This window comes from Accipiter gentilis, chromosome 12, assembly GCF_929443795.1.
Source record: "Accipiter gentilis chromosome 12, bAccGen1.1, whole genome shotgun sequence".
NCBI lineage: Eukaryota > Metazoa > Chordata > Aves > Accipitriformes > Accipitridae > Astur > Astur gentilis.
The window spans coordinates 24,207,433-24,219,763 of NC_064891.1; the positions used below are offsets into that span (position 1 = coordinate 24,207,433).

The window sequence follows — 12,331 nt, forward strand, 5'->3', positions numbered from 1 at the left end:
GATACTTGAAAATTTGTAGGTAGAAGGGAAACAAATGGGACAACAATGTAAAGCAAGTTCTGAAGAATACTTCCTCTTCTTTTTATGTTGACCTAAAACTAAAATAATGTTCAAGTATAGATAAGAGTTGCAAGCAAGCAAGACTTCATACGGTCCACAGAGAACACACAAAAAAATTGCCATAATTACCCTAGTTACAAAGCAAAGAAAACAATACCTTATCATATAATTAAGTTGCTAGATTCATTGCTTCAGGGAGAAATGCAGAAGAAACATAAATAGGGTTTTTTTTTAAAAAAAAGGCAACTAGACCACCAGTCCATCAGTGGCCACTAACATGACTGTCTAAATTATTTATCCAGTTCACATAGTTAAACTTCTGGTTGCCAAACCTGGGAGGTTATCTGAAGGGAAGGATGATGCTTTACATGCCCTCTTTCTTTTCTTTTTTCACTAGGCTCCTGCTACTGGCTGTTGATAGAGGCAAAATATTAAGCTAGATGAGCTTCTGGACCAGCTCCTCTCTTACAACTTCATACTAAACAACTCAATATCTTCCCACTGTCCTGGTTTTGGCTGGGATAGAGTTAATTGTCTTTCTAGTAGCTGGTACAGGGTTATGTTTTGGATTTAGGATGAGAAGAATGTTGATAACACACTGATGTTTTCAGTTGTTCCTAAGTAGTGTTTAGACTAAGTCAAGGACTTTTCAGCTTCTCATGCCCAGCCAGCAAGAAGGCTGGAGGGGCACAAGAAGTTGGGAGGGGACACAGCCAGGGCACCTGACCCAAACTGGCCAAAGGGGTATTCCATACCATGGGATGTCACATCTAGTATAGAAACTGGGGGGTGTTGGGCAAGGAGGGCAGATCACTGCCTGGGAACTAACTGGGCATCGGTCAGCAAGTGGTGAGTAATTGCATTGTGCATTACTTGTTCCGTATATTCCAATTCTTTTATTATTATTATTGTCATTTTATTATTGTTATTATTCTCATTACAATTTTCTTCCTTTCTGTCCTATTAAACAGTTCTTATCTCAACCCAAGAGTTTTACTTTTTTTCCCCCCGATTCTCTCCCCCATCTCACTGCGGGGGTGGGGGGCAAGTGAGTGAGTGGCTCCATGGTGCTTAGTTGCTGGCTGGGGTTAAACCACAACACCCACATACACAGACTGGTTCACATGATACAATAAAAGCCAGTCAAGAGTACTCCAGTACAACAAACTTGCAGTTACTTTTACATGCAAATGATTTCTTTGTTTAGTTACATCGTTTTATTTACACTAGTGAAGAAACACTGATAAATAGCTACCAGCCACTTCATTTAATACTTGCATGCACAGCTTAGGGTGCAGATAACTATGTCCCAGCAGCTCCTTTAAATAAGTGACAAATATAACCAGCTGACTGTGATCAGCATTTTTCATCAAATGTAGGATCCCTGGGTATTTCCAGATGTACTGCACATGAGATGAAATTCCATAATCCTCTTATCTCAGTCTTTTCTAAAATAAATTTAATATAATCAATGCATACTAAAACCACTGACCTTTTTATGTAAACACACTTTTTAAAATAGTTGTCAGTCCTTACAAGCTTTCTTTGAAAAGACCCTATTTACCAGAAACCACGTCATGAAGTTTACCAGATCACATTATGTTATAAAATTTTTTTTAAAGTTCAATTTTCTATTCTTCAGAAACTGAGAATTAAATAAAGGGCTGGAATAAAAGCAGACAACAGTTGTGTGCATGAAAATCAAGTTAAAAGTATTTGCACATATGGTTTATTATTAAGATTTTGTAAGAGCTTACACATTCCTTTGAGACAAGAAAAGTCAGAAAAAACTGATCTAAAGGTGGTCTAATAACTAGAATGTCTGAACATGTCAATATAAATAATATTTAAAGGTGCAAAACACAGAAGATTCCCAAAGTCCACAGTTCAAAAATGGATCATAAGCATAAAAAATGAAGAAAAACTTTGTTTAGCAATATTAGTGATGTTTTAGCAATATATTAGTGACAGGATACACCTCAGGTCACCTAAAACCTTGGAAGAATTTGAATGTAAAGGAAAAATCTCCATGCATTCATATTACTAAAAACAGTATCAAATGCTATTACACCCATCTGGAGCAGATTCGAAAACAATGCACTGCTAAGCTGCAAACTTGCAAACTAATTAAGCACACATATACTTTTACATAAGGTTTATTCATTGTTCAGCACAACTGAATGCGTCACACAGTGTGTATTTGAGGTATTACTACACCTTAATACTACCGGGAAGACAAACTGAAGAGAGCTGTTATGTGTTGTACAATTCCAAAAGGTCAGGGAGAAAGGAAGTTGCATGTCCCTGGGAATCACGAGGAGAAATCAAGCTGCTTACAGGCGGTGAGGAGGGTACGGCATTGTAATTGCCTGACTTGGAAAATAACCCTGCCAGCCAAAAGCAACCATTTGCTTATACTATCCGTGACTTAATCTGTCAAGTGAAAGAAATCCCTGCATCGTCACTCACTTATTTAAAAAACAAAAACAAATCCTTTTATGGATTTCAAGAAACAGGATTTAATGAGAAGCCACATGCACTTGAATCATAGCAGGAGATGAAAACGTTCTCTCTCTGCCTTCCCTTCACAGACCATGCTCCTCAGCCAACACATCGTACAAGCCACTGTCACAGAAAACAGAAGCCATTATACCTAACACCAGATCTGTATAAGACAATCAGAACTAAAAACATAATCCTCTTGGCTTGTACTAGCAGCGCAGGACCTCAGGCTAAAAGCTGATACAAACTTGCTTCTTCTGCAGATTAAACACTATCAGGGCACACAAAATATACATTATTGTGTATCACATGTAAGCACCAAGCCCTACAAAAAGAGCGGCCGCAGGCTAGAAATGTGTACTTGGGAAAGTATAAAGAGTTTTTTACTGTAATCTGTACTGTTTCATAGAACTATCACAATCAGATTATATCGATCCTGAATATAGTCAGCTAAGAGCCTGTCAATGTATATTTTTTCACACATGCATAGCTTCACTCCCATCTAAGGTGAATTCATCCATCATTTTATTACGTATTTCAAAAAGTCTCCTGATTAGTCAGCCATCACCTTCAATACCATCAACAGATTACTATTGTCAGAAAGTTTTATCATCTCCCTTTTCATCTTCTTTTTCAGATTACCATATATGCTGAACAGAATAAAGTACAGAAAAGACCTTTGGAAAGCCAGTGACCACCCCACGTTGAAAACTAACCTTGGGTTTCTGATACTGAGGCAGTTTCAAGTGATTAGCTGGATATTATATGTAAATTATTTTTTCTTAATCTTATTAGACTATTCAACTCAAGCTTTTAGGATCATACCATCTTCTAGTGATCTTTTTCTATTGATTTCCTTCATTTGATCCACACTTTCATCTACTGATATTTGAGTTTGAGACAGATCATCTGATGTGTCCATCAAAGTAAGTCCACACCCTGAGAACCACCTTAAACTCCTCTTTAAACAAAGATTATCATTATTATTACTTTTACCATGCTCTCATTTTCTCAGAGCACTATTTTTATACCTGGATTGTCCTTTGACCCCAACAGGTTTCCTGCTCCTAGGAGTTTGATCAACTCAGTTTTAGACAGCTCCAGTTAGGTAAGATAAATCCCATCCACATTTCCAGTATGAATGCAGTTTTCAACTTAGCCACCATCATACTTGTTCAGAAATCTGAATTACACAGGTAGCAGCTCATAATCTGCTGGAGTTCAAATGTATGAATATAAAAAGGAAGAGAAACTCTATCAAGAAAATAACATTCACTTTACATTAGGAAGACAGAAAACACACATTTAAAACGTCTATCGCCCAAGACATATGTGTGAAATTACTTTATTTTGATTGCTAGTACATTTTATGACCAGACATGTGCCCCATGGTTTCTTGTGATCATTTAAAAGGTCATGAACCTCCCTCAGTTCATTTCCATCTAGAAGACGACAGTTGTTCAGAGCACCTAAAATTGAAACAAGAGCAGGATGGGCAATAACATCAGATACAAACTAAGAATAGCATTTTGAACATTCATTGTTAATTCTAAATTACTGTTTTTCTTGTCTTTGAGTATTTCTGTATTCCAAACAATACTCCTTGAAGCAGGGAAGATTAAGATTATTAGGCTCATGACCAAAACGATTCTTATTGATCCTCTAAACTTGGCTTTTGGTCTAAATAAATGTAAAAAATATACATAAATAAATAAAAATTTCTTGAAAAGAATTAAGTGATCCTAGAAACTGCTATATGCATCTGAAGTGCAAAGACTATGCTTCTTGTGACTTCAAAAAATAAGCCTCTGGTGGGAAAAGAAGAGAAAGGGGAAGCAAAAGTAAGACTGGTAGAGAGATGCATTTGATTATCCACTTATCTATTCTTTAGAGGACATGGTTTGACACAGAGAATAACCAACTAATGATAAGGGAAAAAAAAGAGAACGATATAAAAGAATGGTTATGACACTGTAATAGAGCAATGGAAATTCCCAGAATGTTTTAAAAATTCTATCTAGACTAAGAGTAGGATTTCAGAAAGTATGTTTTGATATATCATCTCAGAGATGTATTTGGGTGAAGTTTCAGTCTCAGCAGGTCTCCATAGGAGTTGTGGAGGAATGGGCTGCTAAACATGCATGGAAATCACATGTTTATTCTGAAAAAGGTCCTGAGATAGATGCTGTATGAAGCTCAAACCAACATAACCGCACAAAAATCTGTCTTTGAAAGTGAAACAAGTGCGTATCAAGCAGAGATTGATACTAAAATCTGAAAGGGCTAGAATTGTTTCAGACATAGCAAACAGTTTTGTGTCTCTAAGGATCATGTATAAGTCGGGCTTGACAATCCAACAACTACTTCACTTAAATGAACAAGCCTTCCTCGTGGCTATGTTCTTGCTTTTCAACAGAACTGCTTGAATTTGCCTAGGGAGGCCCCTGTCCGTGGTCCTGATCCACCCGAGCATGGGCTGACCGACATGAGGACTTGGTCTGTGGGTGGGTACCTGACCATGGTGCTGCAAAAAAATCCTTGGGACCTAGAAAACAGACGACTGTAGCACATCAGTCACAGACCCATGGGACCATTTGCAGCTTTGTCTCTTAATTTTGGCAAATGTGCTAAAGGAAATGATAAAACAGATTGTCTCAGCTGTCAGAAAGAATAACTGACAGATTTTATCATTCACAAAAGTCCCTGACGGAATCTGTCTGAGGGTTACTGGCATTTGAGAGTCTCACAAAATCACTTTCCCCCCATTTAGAAATGGGAAAAACTTATGTTATTAAACCAAAACTTTTCATGGGAATATAACAGACTACTCAGCACTTGATTAACTGATACAATTTCTAATTCCACAATAGATTTTCTGGTCCAAACAAAGAAAGTCCATAATAGTCCTAAAATTATAGCACTGTGCTGGGATGTGAACAAGAGAACTTCATACCCTTGCACAGCTTTCTTCAAAGAGGGACTTGACTTTTGAGTTCTCATATCACAAGCAAGGACCCCAATCACAATTGCAATTCTGTCCCATCCCGTCCCCCCCTCAACTCTTTTTAGCTCTCTGTCTTTATATTCAAAGAGGAAAGATTGGTCTTTGTTCTCTCAGCTAGATTGTTCTCTTTTATGGTTTCCTAAATGGTACCAACACACGCATCCCTAAAAATCAAGGTACTGCTCAGAGTATTGCTTCCTGTTTGAATGCTTCCCTTCCCCTAGAAGTTTCTTTTAACATGATTATGTCAAATGTCTAGATCTGTCAACCACTTTGCACAAACAGGTACGGAGATCAAATGTACATCTACAACAAGGTGATAAACCAGTTTCTGTAATAATTTCTCTCAACTGTTCCCTATTCTGCATGCAATTTTAGAGAGGATGGAGTGTCCCTCTCCTCAAAGAAGCATGATATCTTGTTATCTGATAATTTAGAGAATCTGACGAATATACTTCATACTAAAAATATCAAAATCTGTAACAAATGAATAGTGAAAAACATGTCTCCTTTTCAGATATCACTGCTGCAGGCTGACTGTAGATGAGGGCTGGTCTTGATATCTCTACCACTGTTTCTTGAGGTGATCCAAAATTCTAGAAAATATATCAGACCTACCTCTTCTTAACTGCCAGGGATTTTGATACAAAGTTTGAAATATTTTATTTCTTTACTGTCCTGTTTTAAGCAGGGATTTACATGGACTGCCCTGAAAGGAAAAAAATTTGTACCTTCCATCTGAGCTTATCCTCTCCGGCTTTGGAATGCTTTTAAATTAAGGGGTATCTAAGGGGTATCTTTTGTCACAGGTACAGATGACAAATTTACTGCCTAAAATACAAGCAACAAGGCAACCAAGGCAGATGCTGAGCCCAACAGTGTCAAGCATCATAGGTTTCAGTGCCTAAATTCCAGACGTAATTGCGTATCAAAATAAGTCATCACCACTGCGCCCGCTATTGTTAGATCTCACACTGTTGCTCTCACCTTCTTTTAGTGTCCCATTTTGGAACATACTTTATACTTAGAAGGAAACCGAGTCCTTCTGGTGAGTTTATCAGTTTTAACTGGTAGTAACCGGCATTGATTTTCTGTTGGAGCATGAGCTGAATAAAACAATTTTCATTTACTACATGAAAAACACTGGTTCATAGAATGCCTGTACAAGTTTTAATGCCTCTCTAGACAAAAAGAGCTCCTTAAAAAGTTTGCAAAAGTATAATAGGTGCATATCAAAACATTTGTTACTTTCTATCTCTTTGCCAAGGGGTAACAAGAGATAACTAAGCAAATTTCATGCACATCCCACTCTGTTTCCTTGCAGGGTAAAATATGCAGCCCAAGTTACATGTGCAATGAATTTCTGCTCCTGAAATGAACACCCTGTAACAGAATTCAGGCTGGCATGCTGAAGAGCAGTCAACAGTGAAGTTTACATTAGAATAACAAAACTTGTCTAATTTGTCGTAGTAAAAAAATATCTATTACTTCTCTTCTGTCAAAGTGTATTGGGTATCAGTGGCTCCCACATACCAATTAAACACCTCACTTCACTGAAGGTGAGAGCTATTTGTTGCTTTTGTACACTTGACTGGAAAAGAAGTCATTACATACATAACAGCCACTATAAAATTGATGATGATTTAGCAAATATTGCATGAAAATGATAACAATTAGAATAAAAATATTATTATGTACATATGTAGCTATAATGAAGACAAAAGAAGATTTAAGAATGGCATAATTTTCTTCTTCTAGTAGTGTCAGTTTATGATCTTACAGAAATTTTGTGCCTTATGAAAGAAATATTATCAAAAGCTGCTTGCATACAGCAAGATCTTGTAACAAACTTCTTAGAGTACAAAATCATGCTTTGATATGTCAGATTTTTACTTCTTTTTTTTTCCTTATCCGAGTATAGAAACACAACATAATTTATTGCTTCCACTGAATAAAGAAAAGCAAAAAAAAAGTGCTTTTGAATAATGTAAGTAATGCAGAAAATGGGACGCGTTCTGGTGGGAAACTGTGTCTGTTGTATAAATAAAATATATGCAGCTATAAATATAATACGTAATACTCATTCCAAAACATAGTCACCTCTTAAGAAATAAACACTGGAGTCAAAGCAGGGTAACAGACTGGCAGTGCACTCCTGGCATTTGTCAGGAGCATTCGTCAGGCTGACAGTAATATTAACCACAATCCATTTCAGTTGCTTTGGTTTATCATTGTGTGACTGATGTTCAAAACAATGCCATAAGAAGCTGCTTAAATACATGTTGGTTTAGCCTATAGTTAAGTGTTGGTTTAACCTATACACTGCAGTTCTTTAAATCTGTACTAACTGTGGACTTCTAGCTAACATATTAACAAAACTGTTATTCATATTTGACACTTAATAATACCTAACCTTAACTTGCAATTTCTAAAAAAAAAAAAAAAGAAAAAAAATAAAAATTCTTCATTTTTTATTTTCTTAGGTAGTAAAAAAAGTAAAAATATTGACCTGACATCCTTTCTGCCAGACCAAAATCAAAGTTTTCCTTTTCTTTACTCAGTGGGAGCACTAAATTGTGATGCATTTCTGGAAGTGGATAAGGAAAAGAAATAAAGTAAAAGACTGTTAAAACAATGTAAAAATGTAAATGAAATATCTTTAAGTATTTTTAAAACCTTTAGCAGTGCAAAAAGCATGGACATGCTACAATACATAATTAGCACTTATTTTGAAGTATTACCCCAAAGATAACTGTACTACAATGAAAATATCACAATATACATGACAGTCAAACATTTTCATAGTTGAATATTAGCAAGTTTTTTCAGATATTTGCCATGAATTCATCATCTGACACAAAGCTTAACATTTAAACTACATAGAGTAGATACTGCTAGAAATGCCTAAACAGTAACCGAAACTTGAACTGCTGTATCTGAGATAGGTATGGCATAAAGACTTTCATTGTGTATATGGGAAGGACTGGCATTCATCCAGAACAGCAGTTACATTTTTAGAGATCAAGACGCACTGTCTGATCAACAACATTTAACAAAACATAAGGGAAAATCCATGTTAAATATACACATACGTAGAAATATTCACTATTCCCTAACAATAGGGGCAATTCTCTGCCAATCACCTGTTAAAGATTAAAAGCTCCCAAGAATATAATTTTACAGGATTAAATATTATTAAATGAAACTCCTTCTACTCATAATACAGTATGACTGACATCTAATATTGTAATAATTATTTCCTGTATTAAGTTCATAGTTTTCAAACATATGATTGAGAAGCTTAAGTATAGATATAGATACAACCTAAGTAATGTCCACTTGGTAACGTCCCTAAGTAATGTCCTCTCTCAGCAATAGCAATGGAAAGATTCCCTCAGAACTTAAAGTATACTTAGTAATCCTCAAAGACTACTTTCATGAACAGAGAAATCCATATAACCAGTCACTGTTAATAAAAAAACACATATAAAAAGAGCGGATTTGCTATCCAATTTCTTAATGGACGCAAGAGTGGTACCTAACCTAAAATGAGGAAAAATTGCTCTACGCTGCACTTAGTCCTATTTCAGCGTGGAGGAAGAAAGACTACGACTATGGCACAGACTGAATTGACTAGTTTACAAATTAAAATACAATTAAAAGGAGATGCCTCAGAAGTATAGCAGCTGGAGAATCCTTTTTTTTGGTCTTGAATTATTTTAACAATGACATGATATATGCAGAAGTGTCATTTAACAAAAGTTAATGGAAAACGAGGCTGCAAAAATCATGTCATAAACAAGCAAGTTATTAATGATTAATACATTTAATTTATGTACTAATTCAAGCTACACAGAGCTGATGTTACTCGTAAGTTTTCAATTTTCACTTCAGTGTAATTCACGAGTGTAGTCTAGGTTGGCAATAGGTATTTTTAATTGTAATCTACCTTCAGATATTTTTTGGCCCGGGGGTTATTAAGAAAGCATTTACTAAATTCCACATCAAGAAATTATTTTTACTTATTATTTAGTTTCAAAAGATTTGTTAAACTATAAAAATATGTGTAGGTTTACCCATGAATATGGATTTGTGTCAGTCAGACATTCTGAGAAAGCATAGTGTTCATGACTTATTCAAATTAAATAACACTATTAGAAAATATTACAATGACAGTACCTCAGTATATCCCTGCTTTGGACTTAAAAACATCATTCCTTTATTTTTATTTGTACATACATATACACCCACAAAAGGTACGATATAGTCTTCAGATATACATACATATGTGTATCTATATACACATACCTATCCACATATATACATGTATATATAGTTGATGACTATACAGTACCTTTTTTAAGGTTAAAATACTAAATCCATACTAAAAAAATTAATTTTCCAGATATTTTCACAGACCTGTGTTTAGCTTAATCAATTGCAAACTGAAAGCAAGAACTTTTAAAAACTGCTTTTTTTTTCCTATTAAATTATCAATTTGTATGGAAGACTTTTGTAAAAAACAAGCTATAATTAAAATACGTCCTTTACCTTTTCCACTAATTAACTATATAGTTCCATGTGCCAATCATTTCCCATAATAGCTAGCTTTTAGAAAAAGAACCTGTTTGATGATCGGTGCACCTAGTCTTCGTAGAGAAAATGCGAGATGCTTCTGCTTTGTCAAATGAAATATTCCTTTCTTGGAAAAGACTGAAAGAGAATAATCATATTCCACAAAGCTTTAAACAGGCTGTATAATATTGCATCTGCATATGTTGGTTTGGGAAAGAACCTTAGAAAAACAAGGCTACACTGCCAGAAAGGAGTTGTTTGGAAAAGTTGGTAAAAACTGACAATGTCTGTCTGACAAAAGACAACAGCATTGCTTGAGCATACCTGAAGGGGATACGCAGAGGAAGTGAAAAAATAGTTTCTACTCATGGGAATAAGGGCAATGATTTAAAAGTACTTAAAATATAATGGTATCACAGGCTTTGCTACTAAAAAAGCACAATTCTCATCAGAAAAATGGGAAATTATTTGGCTAATTTTTAATCTTTAGCAGCCTCAGCATCCCTAACTTCGTTAAAATTTGAATTTAAATGTAATGCATATGCTCCAACTAAGAGCACCTTCCATTAACAATTTTTAAATTGATACAATCAGAAGCAATAAGAATACATCAATAATTCATTCTTCCACAATCTGATCCCCATTATCAGCATACACATACAGAACTGAAACACTGTTAATGGTTGTGCATTTAACATTAATGTATCAAATGTAGCAGAAAACATTAACAAGACTGAAAGCTACTGTGATAAATACTGGAGAGAAAAAAAGGTATATCTGATGACAAATACCTTTGACAAATCCCTGAAGTTGCTAGGAAGTGTAAGGTCCAACTCCTCTGATTCATAGTTGGTGATAACCCACGGGAAGACAGGGTACTGATTTAAATCATTGTAAGTTCGACCTGACAACAACAAAAAACCCCCACCATGAGTTAAGAGTTACATTTAACTAAAATATGAACCTCTAAAGATACAATATAACTTTAGAAACTCTTCAAGAGAACTGTAATTTATTTTGGATCTTTTATCATTTCAATATTCTACTTTGCTGTATTAAAAAGGATAATGAAAAAGTTCACAAATTGCTAGTATTTAATTTAAAACGTTGCAGCCCATTTCACTTTAATTGTAAACTCTTTTGCATACAGTAAGAGTGACAGTAAAATCCATTCATTTTCTAAGTATTTCTCCTTTCCTTGTTTATGTCATCTTGTCTTCTATTTCTTTAAGGTGAAACACTTCAAAAAATGGAGAGCCGATGACTTTTGTTGATACTAAAAATTAAAGCAATATTTTTACATACTGTATTAAATTCAATACGTGAAAGCAAAATGAAGCAGCTCAGGATTTTAGATTGAGAAATTATGCAAGTAATAACCATTTCATCTAGAGAATACACTTTGAGGGGAATTCTTCCTTGAACATTGACCACCTATGGATATGCCAACATTCACCAGAACAGAAAATCTGTTCTGGTTTCAGGTTCACACATGTACCTTCATGCACCTGTATGGAAATAATACCTTTCTTCCAGTAAAAACAAAATATTCAATTAGAATAATCATATCACATACATACCACATAGCCTGGTTTATAATTCTAAAACGCTTAATTTTTACATGGATCCTGTCTCTTTTTATGATACTGTTGCAGAAGCTCGTTCATTCACGTCACCTCCAGTCAGCATGCTCTCAGATTTTGTCTAGTCTGGCCTCTAAAGTCTCAAAGGACAGGTTTTTACTTCTTCCCCAGGAATATTATTTCACAGCCCAATTTATCAGGTTGTCAGAAAACATTTTCTAAAACTCCACGTAGGTTTTTCTTTTTTCAGTTTTCTTACACCATTCAGGATTTTTCCATCCTGGTTTGCAGATTTTAAATGGTATAGTCAGATCCTTTCTTTCCCTAATCAGTTGGTTATGTTGCACATTATCTCTTATTCAGGGTTAAAGCTACTTACATGACACTGATATCTGTCTTTATTTGTTTCAAATTGATAGCCATCATGACAATCTTTTAACTCCCCATCATAGTCAACTAAACTTTCCCTTTTTCCATAATGTTGTTTTTTTATTCCTTTTAACCTCAAATACCAAGTAGGTAAGAATTCACTTTATTATTTCAATAATATATTAAAGCTGAAAAGGATCATTCACTAGAGCAACAGAAAACAGTGTCATGATCTTGC

At 35.1% G+C, this 12,331-nt stretch overlaps 1 protein-coding gene across 4 annotated transcripts in view; it reads right to left on the bottom strand.

Annotated features, from left to right (window-relative positions):
- LRBA (LPS responsive beige-like anchor protein) overlaps nucleotides 1–12,331 on the bottom strand; it is a 434,838-nt gene that overhangs the window by 128,003 nt on the left and 294,504 nt on the right. For all 4 annotated transcript variants that reach the window (XM_049815176.1, XM_049815173.1, XM_049815174.1 and 1 more), the window contains one exon: nucleotides 10,933–11,045. In XM_049815176.1, the coding sequence (XP_049671133.1) occupies nucleotides 10,933–11,045 (113 nt within the window). The remainder of the gene's footprint in view (nucleotides 1–10,932; nucleotides 11,046–12,331) is intronic.